Raw genomic sequence first — 16,447 nt, 5'->3', positions numbered from 1 at the left:
CCAAAACCAGACTAAGACCCCCACCAAAAGGAGAATTATAGACCAATATCCCTGATGAACACCGGCAAAAATTCTCAATAAGATACTAGCCAATAGGATCCAACAGTACATTAAGAGCATTATTCACCATGACCAAGTGGGATTTATCCCCAGGATGCAAGACTGGTTCAACACTCCTAAAACAATCAACATGATAGATCACATCAACAGGAGAAGAAACAAGAACCGTGTGATCCTCTCAACAGATGCAGAGAAAACATTTGACAAAATACAGCATCCATTCCTGATTAAAACTCTTCAAAGCGTAGGGATAGAGAGAACATTCCTCAATATCTTAAAAGCAATTTATGAAAAGCCCACAGGGAATACCATTCTCAATGGGGAAAAACTGAGAACCTTTCCCTAAGATCAGGAACACAACAGGATGTCCACTTTTACCACTGTTATTCAACATAGTACTAGAAGTCCTAGCTTCAGCAATCAGACAACAGAAAGAAATAAAAGGCATTCAAATTGGCAAAGAAGAAGCCAAACTCTCTCTCTTTGCAGATGACATGATACTGTATATAGAAAACCCAAAGGACCCCACCCCAAGATTGCGAGAACTCATACAGCAATTCGGCAGAGTGGCAGGATACAAGATCAATGCACAGAAATCACTATATACACTATAGTGTATATATACACTAACAATGGGACTAAAGAAAGAGAAATTAAGGAATCAATCCCATTTAGAGCTGCACCCAAAAGCATAAGATACCTAGGAATAAACCTAACCAAAGAAGTAAAGGATCTATACTCTAAAAACTACAGAACCCTTCTGAAAGAAATTGAGGAAGACACAAAGAGAAGGAAAAACATTCCATGCTCATGGATTGGAAGAATGAATATTGTGAAAATGTCTATGCTAGCCAGGGCAATTTACACATTCAAAGCAATCCTTATCAAAATACCATGGACTTTTTTCACAGAATTGGAACAAATAATCCTAAGATTTGTATGGAATCAGAAAAGACCCCGAATAGCCAGGGGAATATTGAAAAACAAAACCAATGCTGGGCATCACAATGACAGATTTCACATTGCTTTTTGTATTACAAAGCTGTGAACATCAGAAAGTCTGGTGTCTGCTGGACAGTCTCCTTGTAATGCCATTTTTCATGACTTGTTTAATTAACAACCATTTTTGACCTAGACTTGTTATAAAAGTGTTACTATTCTCTCCTGCTAAATTATGTCTAATGAACATATTTGCATGTTATCAGATATAGCAATATATCATTTCGAATTTTGGCGTTTAAGCCTGCATCACTCAAAACAGCTTTTGTGGATTAGTAAGCAGGTGAAATAAAAAATCTCATTTCATATCTGACATTAATAACTTTCAGGGGGAATGAGCATTGGCACAAATACAGACACATAGAAAAATAGAACAGAATAGAGAACCCAGAAATGGGCCCTCAACTCTATGGTCAACTAATATTCGACAAAGCAGGAAAGAATATCCACTGGAAAAAGGACAGTCTCTTCAATAAATGGTGCTGGGAAAATTGGACAGCCATGTGCAGAAGAATGAAACTAGACCATTCTTTTACACCATACACAAAGATAAACTCAAAATGGATGAAAGATCTAAATGTGAGACAGGAATCCATCAAAATCCTAGAGGAGAACACAAGCAATATTCTTTTTGAACTTGGCCACCACAACTTCTTGCAAGATACATCTATGAAGGCAAGGGAAACAAAAGCAAAAATGAATTATTGGGACTTAATCAAGATAAAAAGCTTCTGCACAGCAAAAGAAACAGTCACCAAAACTAAAAGAGAATCTACAGAATGGGAGAAGATATTTGCAAATGATGTATCAGATAAAGGGCTAGTATCCAAGATCTAAAAGGACTTATTAAACTCAACAGCGAAGAAACAAACAATCTAATCATGAAATGGGCAGAATACATGAACAGAAATTTCACCAAAGAATACATACACATCAACAAGCACATGAGAAAATGCTCTGCATCACTTGCCATCTGGGAAATACAAATCAAAACCACAATGAGATACTACCTCACAACCATGAGAATGGCAAAAATTAAGAAGACAGGAAAATGTTGGAGAAGATGTGGAGAAAGGGAACCCCTCATGCACTGTTGGTGGGAATGTGCACTGGTACAGCCACTCTGGAAAACTGTGTGGCTGTTCCTCAAAAACTTAAAAATAGGGCTACCCTATGACCCAGCACTTGCACTACTGGGTATTTACCCCAAAGATACAGATGTAGTGAAACGCCGGGACACCTGCACCCCAATGTTTATAGCAGCAATGTCCACAATAGCCAAACTGTGGAAGAAGCCTCGGTGTCCATTGGCAGATGAATGGATAAAGAAGATGTGGTCTGTGTATACGATGGAATATTACTCAACCATCAGAAAGGACGAATACCCACCATTTGCTTCGACGTGGATGAAACTGGAGGGTATCATGCTGAGTGAAGTAAGTCAATTGGAGAAGGACAGTCATCATATGGTTTCATTCATACGGGGAATATAAGAAATAGTGAAAGGGATTATAAGGGAAAAGGAGAGGAACTTTGTGGGAAAAATTAGAGAGTGACAAACCATGAGAGACTCCTAACTCTGGGAAACAAACAAAGGGTTGCAGAAGGGGAGGTGTGCAGGGGGTTGGGGTAACTGGGTGACAGGCACTGAGGAGGGCACTTGATGGGATGAGCACTGGGTGTTATGCTATATGTTGACAAATCGAAAAAAGAAACCTCACTGTACTTCACCACTTTGACAAGCTAAAATAAAAAAAAAAACATATGATCATCGCAATAGGTACAGAGAAGTGATCTGTCATTCCTAATGAATGTTCTCAGCAAATGAGGTACAGAAAGGAACTTTCTTAACCTGATAAAGAGCATCCATTAAAAACCTGGAGTGGTGCTTACTTCAGCAGCACATATACTATAAGTGGAATAATACAGAGATGATTAGCATGGCCCCTGCACAAGGGTGACACACAAACTCCTGAAGCATTCCATATTTTTACAATAAATGTATTTATCACCAAACAACCCAACAAACCAACCTGGAGCTAACATCATACTGAATGGTAATCAACTGAATATTTTCCCCCTGAGATTAGGAATAAAGCAAGGATGTCTGCTCTTACTAAGAATATATTATTAAAAATCGAACTATAGCCAGTGTAACACAGCAAGAAAAAGAAATAAAAGGCATCCAGTTTTGAAAGGAAGAAGCAAAACAAAAATTCACAAACAAAATTATTGTCTACATAGAAAATACAATGAAATCTATCCAAAAATCTGATAAAACCAATGAGTGAATTTACCAAGATTGCAGGATAAAGGCTCAAGACACAAGGATCAACTATATTTCTATACACAACAACAAACAATCCAAAATCAAAATTTTAAAAAGCCATTTCACTGAACAGCACCAAAAAATATGAACCACTTAGGTATAAATCTGACAAAAACATATAAGACTAATACACTGAAGATTAAGAAATGTTGCTGACAGTAATCAAAGAAGACCTAAAGAAAAGGAGAAATACACCATGTTGGTGAATTGGGAGATTTAATACAGTTAAGGTGTCAATTATCTCCAAACTAATCAAAACCAAACCAAACCCAGTAAAAAACCAGCAGCCCCCCCTCACCTTTTTTTCTGGTAGATATTGACAGGCTTATTCTAAAATTTATTTGGAATGCAAAAACATCAAAACAACTTTGAAGCACAAATACTTCAAAGCTTTCTATAAAGCTACAGTGATCAAGACAGTATATTGGCATAAAAACAGACAAACAGATCAGTGGAACAGAATAGAGAATTCAGAAATATATGCATCCATACATACGTAGCCAGTTGATTTTTGACAAAGGTCGGACATTCATGGGAGAAAAGATAGTCTTTTGAAAAAATAGTGTCAGGATTTCATTTCTCTTGGTGCTTGCAATCTTGGTCACTCTGCATCAAAGAATGAAGAGGTAGACCAGACGAAGAGTGGTAGAGAGCAAAGCATAATTTATTGAGCGATAGGAAAGCAAAGTTTATTGAGTGATAATACAAAGGAAAGGGAAGGGAAGGGACTGAGGGAAGGGACTCGAGTTGCCAATTTGGCATTTAAATCTAGGAGCTTTTATGGGCTCTTTGGTGTGGGCTATTTTAACCTGATTAGCGCTCCATGTGCCTGTCACCCAATCAGGTTTTTGTCAGCACACTCATCCATCTATTTGGGAAAGGCACTGCCTGAAAGCATGCTGGCCAGCACAGGCCACCAGATCAAGCTCTTTGAATATTCCACTGGCTAGTAAGCTGGCCCCAGGCCTGGGTTAGGACACCCAAGGCTATTCCCTTCCTGTCACATACAAGTTATAAGTCCTCCCGGTAGGAAGACTTAAAACTGAGGCACTGAGTAAACCTTAGAATAACAGGAAGGGGTCTTTTTCCTTTTAAGGGTAATTTCATCTTAGGACAGGGGCCCCGTCCCTGCCTGCCTTCCTTCTGACTATCCCTCATTAATAGTGCTGGAACATTTGGATATACATTTACCAAAAATGAAAATAAAAGAACTTCAATCTGAAACCCATACCATTTACAAAAGTCAGTTGATCATAGACCTAAATACAAAACTGAAAACTAGAAAACACACAGGAGGACATCTTTGTGACCTTGGATTAGACAAAGATTTCTTAGATACAACACCAAAACCACAATCCATGAATGGGGGGGGGACTGGACTAATTGGACTTGGTCCAAAGTAAGAATTCCTGCTTTTCTAAAGACACTGCTAAGAAAAGGAAAAGGTGTACCTGGGTGGCTCAGGGGTTGAGCATCTGCCTTCAGCTCAGGTGATGATCCCAGGGTCCTGGAATCAAGTCCTGCATCAGGGTCCCCGTGGGGAGCCTGTTTCTCCCTCTGCCTGTGTCTCTGCCTCTCTCTGTGTGTCTCTCATGAATAAATAAATAAAATCTTTTAAAAATATGAAAAGGAGAAGATAAATCTCATATTTGGAGAAAATACTTGGAAATTTTATACCTGGTAAAAGATTTGTATCCAGAATACAGAAAACTCTCAAAACTCAATACTGAGAAAATAACCCAATTTTAGAATTGGAAAAATATCTCCACCAGAGATACACAGATGACAAATACACACTGAAAAAATACTCAAAATAATGCATCATTAGCAAAATACAAATTAAAACCACAGTGAGATAGATCTCATTAGAATATCTAAAATTAAGATTGCTGGTGGGAATGTAAAATGGTACAACTACTTTGAAAACCAGTTTGACAGCTTCTTTTTAACAAAGTTAAAAAGTTAGTACTAAACATGTACCTATCATATGATCCAGCTATTCTGGTCCTAGGTATTTACTCAAGATAAACAGAAGAATGAAACTTATGCAAAAATGCTCATAGCAGCTTTATATGTTCCCCAGCCTGGAAACAAGTATCTACCAACAGGTAAATGGATAAACAAGCTGTAGTATTACTATACAATGGAATACTCTTCAGTAATAGAAAGCAATGAATTCCTCTTTTTAAAATTGAAGTATAGGGGCACCTGGGTGGCTCAGTCAGTTTGATTTTGGGTCAGGTCATGATCTCAGAGTCATGGGATCCAGCCCCATGTCAGACTCTGTGGTGAGCATAGAGCCTGCTTGGGATTCTCCCTCTCTCCTCTCCCTCTGCCCCTCACCCCCCTGCTTTCACACTCTCTCCAAAAAGAATAATAATAAAATAAAATTGAAGTACATTTGACATGCGATATTAATATCTGGTGTATAATGTAGTGATTCAACATTGATATGCATTACTCAGTGCTCACCACAGTAAGTGTAGTCACCATACAGTGTTATCACAGTGTTATGACTATATTTCCAATGCTGTACTTTTTATCCCCATAACTTATTTATTTTATAACTGGAAGTTTATGCCTCTTAATCTTCATCTATTTCACCCATCCCCCTATCCATCTCCCCTCTAATGCACTACCAGTGCATTCTCTGTAGAGTCTCATTTCTTGTTTGTTTTGTTTTGTTTTGTTGTAGATTCCATGTAAATGAAATCATTCAGTGTTTGTCTTTCTCTATCTGACTTACTTAGCATAATATCCTCCAGGTCCATCCATATTGTTGCAAATGGCAATATTTCAGTGTTTTTAGAGTTGAGTAATATTTCATTTTATATATCTTCTTTATCCATTCATCTATTGATGGACACTTGACTTGGGTTGCTTCCAATATCAGGGCTATTGTGAATAAAGCTGCAGTGAACATAGGGATGTATATATCTTTTCAAATTAATATATTCATTTTCTTTAGGTAAATACTCAGAAGTAGAATTGCTGGATCATATGATATTTCTATTTTTAATTTTTTTGAGGGACCTAGAAAGAAGTGAACTCTTGATACATGTAACAACATGGATGATTCTCAGAATAATTATGCTAAGTAAAATAAATCAGACAAAAAAAAAAAAGACTCCCTCTGCCTGTGTCTCTGCCTCTCTCTCTCTAGCTATGTCTCTATGAATAAATAAATAAAATCTTAAAAAAAAAAATGGCAGCCCCGGTGGCGCAGCGGTTTAGCACTACCTTCAGCAGAGGGTGTGATCCTGGAGACCCAGGATCAAGTCCCACATCAGGATCATTTCATGTCTCAAAGGTAACTCACAGGAGAACTAAATATAACAATATGATTTTCAAAATTGGAAGGAATACGTTTGGAAGGAGCATTTGTGTACATGAACAAAATCTTTATCTTGCATAGCAATGAGTCAATGGATACTCTCTGTCTGAGGTTAATAATAGAGAAATGGAAGAATAAGTATAATGTTTAGAGTAGTGACCATTAGAGACACAAAACTCAGAAATAATGGGAAGGAACAGCCTCTGGGATATGGGCCAGGGGACAGGAAGGGTCCTCGGGATCCCCATTGCTTTTCTTCATAAATCTTTCCAGGCTGAGTGAGTTGTTACCACATGCACGCATCAGTTTGAGAAAAATTAAAACCATTATGGGATGACCACTCAGACCACTTGCTCTGGTAAGAGAGGCCATGCCTGGGGAATGTGAAATATGACAACCACTAAAGACAGTGATACTGCCATTTCCAAAAATATGTCATTCAATCTGCTTGGCCCCCAGGACAGATTGAGAGAGTTGGCCACATAGCAACTTCACACACACCCTCAGTCAAGCAGTATAAGGGATACTGCTGAAGGTCACGCGCTAAGCTCCCCTCCCCAGGGGGTTCTCGATCACTCTTACCCTATTCCCTCTGGAGTTCCTTCCCAGGCATGTTCCTGATTGGCCTTTCATCACCTGGGGTGGGGTGGGGTGATTCCCTGGCAGCAAGAGTCAGCAGTTATTAGCCTGTTATGCTCCAGTGGCTCCCCCTACCCAGGAAGTGGAGTTGTACTCCTTTTTCCCTTCCTCAGACCCACTGGTCTCCCCCACTTCCTGGCCAGGGGGTGGCCAAAGTTCTCCTTGTTCTTCTTCTGGATATCTCTGGGGTATAATTATGCAAAGGACCTGGCCCACCCAGAGAGGATGGGAGGGGGCTTTCTCTGTCTTCTGTCCTTGAGTTCTTCTTCCATAATACACTGGAACAGGAAATGTCCCCTACTTCCCCTGCCACCACCCTCCTTGTCCTCTTTCCACCCCACCCACCTTCCCATCTGTTCTCAGATTTGTCCCACTAGGGCCCCCACCTTTCACCTGGTTCCCTTCCAGCCCCCCAACCCCCTTCTGGGTAAGGGTTCTTCCCTTGAGCTCCAGAGGGTGGAACCCAATGTTACATGCTCTTCTGTCTCTGTCCCCAGGCGGTGCTTTGAGGAACCCACAAAGAATCTGCTGCTGTCAAACATAGATATGTAGATATGTACCCTAACTCTTCCTCCAACCACAAGTGCTCCCTGAAAGTTTTGCTTGTTTCTCCATTGCTATGGGTGATGCAGACCCCTATAGGTGGGCATCCTCCTCTCTCTGCCCTCTGGCTTCCTTTGTATTCTCAAATTCAGGCAAGGGTCCTCTCCCCACCTTCCTCTCTAGCTCTAGCCACAGGTCAGCCTGTCTGCACCAAGAGTGGACACTCTTGCAGTGTTCCTTTTTTTTTTTTTTTAAAAGATTTTATTTATTTATTCATGAGAGACACACAGAGAGAGGCAAAGTCATAGGCAAAGGGAGAAGCAGGCCCCATGCAGGGAGCCCAATGAGGAACTCGATCCCAGGACCCTGGGATCATGACCTGAACTGAAGGCAGAGGCTCAACTGTAGACCACCTAGGTGTCCCTCTTGCAGTGTTCCTGCCTGGGCCACACCTGATTCCTATGCCACAGTGAGGCTCTCCCTTCCCTCACATCTGGGTGCTCTGGTGCCCACACCCCTCCCAGTCTAGCTGTATTCATCGAGGGAGACTGTTGGTTCTTGGCAGTGAGATGGGATTTACATAAGCTATGTGGAGTTCGTCGTTTTGAGAAAAAAAAAAGTCACAAAAAATCATAAGAATGGACAAAAAGAACAAAATGGCAACCTAGCTGTTCTTAAACATCTGATATGAAACAGCCATGAGGGGCAAAAGCTCCGTTGTTGTGTGGGACAAGAGTAGGTAGGATTTGTTAGACCAACCCCAGAAAGGACACGAAATTGAAAGGCTCTCTATTTTCATATTTTGATAGAATTGCTCTGGGCTTCCATCAGTTCTGTTGGAAAATTAGGGGAAAAAACAGGATCTCCCTTAAAACCAGATACTGCATCCAAATGGAGCCTTCCTGAACCAAAAACATTACCAAAACAACATTAAATGTTGACATTTCCTGATCTATCAAATGTCATCCTCTTCTTGTCTTTAAAGTAGTTTTTAAGAAGCTATTTTTGTTTTCAAAACCAGAAGCTCATTTGCTTTTTAGAACCAGTTTGCTTATTTAATAAATTCCCCGATTCATCAAATTTAGAATAAATACAGAACTTTAAGCTGTTTTAAGTCTTCTAAGTCCTGGCTTCAGTTCTAGTTGTTTCCATGAGAACTTAGTAAAGCCACATGGCATGCACTGAAGCTCTTAAACCAGGAAGAGTGACAGTTATGAATAACTGTGACTGCTGCCAGTTTGAGGACGCTCTCTGTAGCTGCTTCTCTTTCCCAGACAAACTGACAGGGACGCAGAGTGTTAGTGCTAGCAGGAGCCATGGACGACATTTGCCGTCGCCCGCCTGGCCTGGCCTGGCTTAGAAACTGGTAAACAAAAGAGATTTTTTTTTATCTCTCTCTCTCTCTTTCTTTCTCCCTCTCTCCTGCAGAATCCCAGCCCAGGATTATTTGCTGTGATGCACCCCCTGACCTACGCAGAAACCCTGATAGATTACCATCTGTGCCCTCACCCCAAGTACAAGTTCATCAAGGAGTCCCACAGGGGGTCCAGCATTCCTCTCACCCAAAAGCAATTTCTCCATCACACGGTAATTCCAGCGGCAGGCTCAGCGGCTGAGCTGGCCCTGGGCTTCAGGGAAGGGCAGGGGGGCAGGGATGCAGGGATACAGCTGGAGTTGAGAAAAAGATTTGCAGCCAGAGCTGCAGAGCAGAAAGAGAACACTCTCATACTGGCCGGCCACGGCTCTGCTCTCATCCTGTCCATACCCACCTCCCAAGGGCTGTCTGTGGCCCTCCTTTCCATCTTTATTACTCTATTTTGCACTTGAAAGCTGTGCCTAATATTCATTTTAGTCCTAGTTCAATCATGTAAAAACTGGTCACGTGCCAGGCGAAACCCCTTAGTCTGACCTCCTCTTTCTTTGGCTCCAGCGAGTATAACATCAGAATGGATGAGGTGGTGATGTGACCAATGCACAGTATGGAAGAGGCTCCAGAGAATTCCTTCTCCCCTTAGATGACCAACCTGGCCCAAATGGCCAGAGACATCTCTTAGAGGTGGCCCTCAGGCCATGTAAACTCAATACGTCCCCGAACTCAGATCACTATCTGCCCTGCTGCTGCCAACCACACCTCATACCACCTCCTCTTCCTGGGCTCCCCACTTCCCTTTCTGATCTACATGTTCTTGTGCAGGGACCCATGTGGCCCTTAATCCTACCGTCTCCTGCATCCCTCACACCTACCCATCACTGGATCCCCCAGTCTGCCCCACACACAGAGGGGCAAGCAAATCTCCCACTTCACCCCGTGAGTCATCACTGTGCAGTGGGCCCTCCCTGGAAATCTTCCCTTGACACAAGTGCCATGTAGCTTTGTTTAATGTCTTCTGCTAGAGACGTTGTCTTTTAGCCTCAGAAAAATTCAGTCGAATTTAATGAAATGATAAATTTTGTAGCTAAGCTTTCAAGACTGCCAAAAAGTCAGTTGCATGAAATGAAAGTCCTTCCTAGACCTGACCTCACCAGCCAGTTCCCTTATATGTGGGACTCTATGCCTGACTCTCACTACAGGACATCATTCCGGGGATAATGCACTGGAAGAAGTTCCAGCCCCTGGCTCTCTCATCCCTGCCTGAAACCTCGAAGATAGACACAACACAGAGGTAAGCCACAGCCCAACTATTCGTCTCCCAGAGATATGTTTGCCCCACAGATTACAGAGGCCGTGACCCTCAAAGTTAACTGCCAATATTGTGTCAAATCCTACTATAGGTGCATGAGGGAAGTTTGCTAGCTGGGGAGATATGATGATGTATAACTGATTCACATATTTTGAATTATCTTAATTGAGATATACTTTTAAAAAAAATTAATGTCACAAGTGGTTGATCGTCTATATTTTGATAAACGTGGACAACCAATCCATGTAATTCAGTTGAAATACTCATGGTCAATTTTTAACATTTTTGAATTGCCAAAATTAGCTTTCTACACCCTCTATATCCAATTCCAGAGGAGGTACTTCTCTCTCCTCTACAGCCTGGCATTTTCTGTGAGTTCCCACAACTACTGTCATACACAGACAGAGCTCAGCTGCAGAAACGGAACAGGCAGGCAAGAATATTGTTGAACGAAACAAAGAAAAAATCTAGAGAAAACACATTTTTTGCTAGTTTACTCATTTAGCACCTCTTCAAACCCTAAGATCTCAAACAAGAAGTCTAACACCTTTTCTTTGGGACTTTGGTTGGTTAGTTATCCACTCCTAAGCCTCTGAATTTGCTTATTTAGCCCATTGTCCTTACAAACATAGTTAAATAGGTTATTGGCGAGTGGGTGTCACTAGTGTCCAAAATGATGGCCATCAGCAGTCACCTTTCGTTCAAGTCCTTTGATCCAAAATGAGCCTACCCCAAGAAGCTTGAGCTCTGCCACTATGCAGGATCAGCAGGTGAGCAAGATACCACTCCACCACCCACCCCCTTACTCCCACACCCTCACTCCCACGCCCTGACTCCCAGCAGCATCCCCTCGATCCTCTGAGGCAGGAACTCAAGCCCATCCCTCCCCAGAGTGCGCTGGCCTTCAGGAGCTGTGTGACATCAGCCATGCTCCTCGGTCTCTTCTCCCAGTCCTCTTGTCTGTCAGAACAAGGGGATCAACATTTTCATTTTATAGGAGTAAGAGAGCTCTCTGGATGTGCCATGACCCTGTATATACTACCTGTCTCTCCACCCTCCCCAGGTATTGGAGGGGTCCCTGAAAAGCCAGTCTGTGACTCTAGGACATTGAATTTAACTTCTTCATTGCTGGAGGAAAAGCCCCTCCTGAATTAAGCAACATTCAGCCTCCCTCCCCTAGGCATTTGCACACACTGTCCCTTTCAGGTTATTTCTGTTAGCGCATCTAAGCTACTATCCTCTGCCTGGAGATGAACAGAAGACATACCAAAAATCACCCAACCTGGGGTGTGGGACCTGGTAGGGGCTCAAAAAATATAAGTTTCTTTTCTGTGGGTTCATCCATGCTTCATCCATCCTGGAACCATCTAGAAAAAGTTCAGCATCTTTGCCCTTCCCTTGAGCGTATTTCTACAGTCTGAAATCTCCAGAATCAGAGGAAACAGTGGCACTGCAGAGAGAATGCATATCTTGGAGGGACCTTGGAGTCGGCCTCTGCTTCTCACTAGCTGAGTCACCTGCTCTGGGTCCTTGGGCAAGTTACTTATTACGGAAGCCCTGTGGACAGTCCCTCCCTGATCGGTGAGGCAGAGACGGTGATGGCATCTTCACCAGGCCCTTGTGGGGATCAGAGTGAAATGATGATATGGAGCATCCAGCACCATCCTTAATAACTGCGTGTCCCCTTGCCCCCCACCCCCACCGCCCCCAGCCACTAAACCTTGCGGTGCCTCTGCTGCCACCAGATGGCGACAGTCTGCCACCCTGCCTGCCTTCCCTGTGGGGTGAGGACACTTTACTGGCTTCACCCACATACTCAGTAAACCAGGCGGAGCTGTCTATGGGATGCTGTCAGGAAACTGAATAAGCAAAATGAACAATGGATAAATGGCGAAAAGTGGCCACCAGCCGTCGGCACACACAAGTCTCAAGAATTAAGGGGGAAAAAAATCCTATTTTTTTTTCCCAAAGCAATGTCCTTGGAAAAACCTCCTGAGGCTGTTCTTTCAAAAAGCAGTCAGCATGCACTTACCTGGGCTGGAATTAACCATGAATTAAACATGAATTCTACGTGAATTAAAGAAAACTCTCCAACTATGAGTTGTTACTTTCAACTTCTGTGCCTGAGTGCTCGGTTGGGCCAATTCGTTTCAAAATAAACCATAATTGCATAACAGATGATAAATTCAAGAGAGGAGGCTACATTTCCTTATCATAGATTTCCATGATGTAAGATTCTAGACCATGTCTTTGTTTTTAAAAAAACAGTTATGAAATAATAATGGTATTCTTGTTTATTCCTATAAATCCATTAGTGATACTTCAACCTCGCAGTCATTTTGCTTGAATAAATTACCTATTAGTTATGAGATGTTTCTTTTGCCCCTGAGAATTATCCATGTGTTGTCAAACCACGTGGTGTAGTTATTTACTGCTTATTTATTCCAAGTCCTTTTTGTATTCATAATAAGCAAAACAGCCCACTTTGCTTTTTTGCTCCTTAATAAATTCTGTGAGAACTTGCTAAGTCTCTCCAGGACTTCCATAAAAATCTTGAGAGTCAGCAGCCAACAGAAGAAATTATCTAATCCAGTAGCACCCTGACTTCTGGATTTTATGGATGAGTGAAATGTCCAAAAGAATTTTTTTGATTTTCTTTTTTTTAAATTCAATTAATTAACATAGAGTCCTGTCCAGAAGAATTTTGAGAACCATTTTAGGGCTATCAGAGTTTTGCTTTGCCAAGAAAAGCATTAAAACAAAGGAAAGCAAAACAAAGTACCCAACCTCCATCTACTGTCTTCCCCATTTCAATTTCAGAAGAATGTATTAACACACACTCAAAAGAAAGAGGAACGTGGTCTCAGAATGTAAAACTTGGATAAGTTTGGTCTCATGAAAAGAGCTTGGTGGTGGCCAGGCTGGCTTCCCAGACCAGCCTGCTCCCCCGGGGAGTGGTCCGGACTCTCCACTTCCCAGTAACTGCTCGGCCGGATTCCCCTCTGACCACCCTGCTCTAAACTGGCGGTGGCCTTGTCTGGTAGGACGTGCATGCTTTGTCATGAAGTCAGGGTGGTGGCACCCAGCTCCCCTTAGCGAGGGACAGTATTAAAACCAAAACCCAGGGATCCCTGGGTGGCGCAGCAGTTTGGCGCCTGCCTTTGGCCCAGGGCGCGATCCTGGAGACCCGGGATCGAATCCCACATCGGGCTCCCGGTGCATGGAGCCTGCTTCTCCCTCTGCCTGTCTCTGCGCCTCTCTCTCTCTCTCTGTGACTGTCATAAATAAATAAAAATTTAAAAAAAATTTAAAACCAAAACCTGGCTGCTAGGTGTACACAGTGCCACTGGGAGGGTTTGTTTCTTGGCCTCCACAGCAGACAAGCCACACACACACACACACACACACACACACGTACCTATAGTGTGCACACAAGCACACATACGCACGCAGTTTACAAATTATGAATTTCACACCAATGCTTACGGTTCCAGTCCATATCCATGAAGCTATGGCCTGCTTTCCTCCAATCTGTATTTGTATGTCCCCTCTTCCACTGTGAGATCCCTGGCTCCTAACACATTTACTCATTAATCAGTTTCATAGAACGTCCAAAATAGTTTCACAACTGCTTCACCTATAACCACTTTAATAAACATGATAAACAGAGTTCAGGCTTATTTGCAGTTCCCCTGTACCCACATCCCACCAAAACTATGACTAGATAACAACAACAACAACAACAACAAAAATCTATGACTAGTCAAATACTGTAAGTTTCTTGAATTAGTTCTTTTTCTTTTTCTTTCTTTCCTTCCTCCCTCCATTCCTTCCTTTCCTTCTTTCTTTTTTCTCTTTTTCCTTCTCTCTTCCTTTTTCTTTCTTTCTTCCCCTTCACCATAATGATGGAATCCACGTGAAATAGTATTTGCTTCAGTTTACTTTCATTCTGGAGTTTTTCCAGCCCCTCTGTTATCTTTTTAATCTTTTTTTTTTTTTGAATACGTAGAACAATAACATGCTCTCCAAATCAGAACTACACAAAAAGGCATACTCAAAGAGGTGTCAGTGCTGCCCACCTCCCTCCCATCCTTGTCGATAGCTGACTGAGTCTCCTAACTTATTTTTCCAGTTTTCATAATGCTGAGCAGAATATATTTATTTTTCTTACTTCCCTTCTTCATTTTTTTAAAGTATTTATTTAAGTCACTCTATACCCAACGTAGAACTCGAACTCACTACCCTGAGATCAAGAGTAACACGCTCCTCCAACTGAGCCAGCAAGGCGCCCCTCCCCTTCTTTCTTATACAAAAAGTACCACACTAGATATGCTCTTCTGCACTTTGCTTTTTTTACTTATTACATCTCCTGAAAATCACTGGATATTAATTTATAGCTCTCTTTCTCACTCTTTTGTACAGCTACAAAACTACTCGTCGTTGTTTTATTCATACTCTGTACTTGACAAGCCCGTGCATTTTTGCACAAGAAAAAAACAGAGAAAAAAACTTATCCCAGAGACATATATGCACATGCCAAAGAGACTTCAGTTAATCCTCCTGTTTTTCCATGTCTGCCTCCTACCTTACCCTCAGCTTGCAATCTTTCTACAGTCCATGAGGAGGTTGGTTTCCTTCCTGTGTGTTCTACGCTGTCACTGTGTACTCTTTTTCACAAGACAACACTCTTCCCAGCTGCCAGAAATTTATTCCAGCATACTGTTGAAAACTTTTATCTATGTGTATTTCTTCTCCTGTTCTCTTTGTTGTGTGTTCCATTTTTATTCCTTTAGAAGGTTTTTAAGTAGAGACACCTGGGTGTCTCAGTCAGTTAAGCATCCAACTCTTGATTTCAGCTCAGGTCATGATCTCAAAGTCATGATCTAAAGGTTGTGAGATCAAGCCCTGCATCAGTCTCCACGCTTAGCACAGAACCTGCTTAAGATGCTCTCTCTTACTCTCCCTCTGCCCCTCTCGGCTCACACTTGCTCACTCTCTCACTTTCTCTAAAAATTTTTTTTCAAATTTAAAAATAAGTAATTTAAATTTTTTTAAATAATAGAAGTTTATAAGTAGCTGAGACAAAAAAAAAAGCAAATGGTTGTTCTACCATCTTGAAACAGTCTTCTGCAAACTTCTAGGATAATATTTTTTTCTCTATATTTTAATGCTTTTAATGTGCTCAATACCCAGGAATTTTTATATAAAGCTCTAAATATATAATACCAAATAATACATCAGAGGGTGGGGAGGAGGGTTTGAAATTGAATAAAACAACTAAGGAAGACTGTAAAGATGGGGGAAAATATTAAGAAAAGTGAACTATCCAAATATAATCCTGTGTCCTCCGGAAATAATATTATTTTAGACACTACCAGCCTGAAAGTTCTGTTTCCAGACTCAAAAAAATAGCTTCTTTGGCCACATTCTCTAGGATTTGCCTGGTACCTATGAGACCCTTGCCTTTGTAGGGAAACATGAGCAGCTTTTCAGGAGCGAGGGGTGGAATGGTAAAGTCCTCTCCAGAGGTAAAGCAAAAGTGCTTTAGCAAATTGTGTGAAGATCCCAAGAATGCAGATGTGAGCATTTATCCTTGCCTGTGTGATTTTTCTACAGCTGTGATTCCTTCAATTTAGCCATGCTTCCTAAAAATGTCCCTGCCCTTCTTGACGCCCTACCAGAAGAAGACAGATTGGAAACAGCTGAACGGTACTTTTTTACCTTTGGTTACTTTTTCTTTCCTTCCTTTTCTTTTTAAGATTTTATTTATTTATTTGATGGGGGAGAAAGAGAGAGAGAATGAACGACTGAAAGCACAAGAGCAGGGAGAGGGAGAAGCAGACCCCCGCTGAGCAGGGAGCC

General features: G+C 41.7%; 1 protein-coding gene and 1 non-coding gene across 22 annotated transcripts in view; both read left to right on the top strand.

Moving 5' to 3' along the window:
* Positions 1–16,447, top strand: part of LOC140611858 (transmembrane protein 177-like) — a 123,295-nt gene that overhangs the window by 76,845 nt on the left and 30,003 nt on the right. For 19 of the 21 annotated variants that reach the window (XM_072788898.1, XM_072788892.1, XM_072788894.1 and 16 more), the window contains 3 exons: positions 9,333–9,491; positions 10,476–10,567; positions 16,202–16,294. In XM_072788898.1, the coding sequence (XP_072644999.1) occupies positions 9,333–9,491; positions 10,476–10,567; positions 16,202–16,294 (344 nt within the window). Of the gene's footprint in view, positions 1–5,384; positions 5,497–9,332; positions 9,492–10,475; positions 10,568–16,201; positions 16,295–16,447 lie in introns of all 21 variants that reach the window. The other 2 variants (XM_072788911.1, XM_072788912.1) reach the window with 2 other exon arrangements.
* LOC140612180 (U6 spliceosomal RNA) lies at positions 2,945–3,051 on the top strand. Its single transcript, XR_012013486.1, has one exon. It is a non-coding gene; the product is annotated as a U6 spliceosomal RNA (small nuclear RNA).

Source organism: Canis lupus, chromosome 20, assembly GCF_048164855.1.
Source record: "Canis lupus baileyi chromosome 20, mCanLup2.hap1, whole genome shotgun sequence".
Classification (NCBI taxonomy): domain Eukaryota; kingdom Metazoa; phylum Chordata; class Mammalia; order Carnivora; family Canidae; genus Canis; species Canis lupus.
This window is presented reverse-complemented; position numbering and strand designations above follow the sequence as displayed.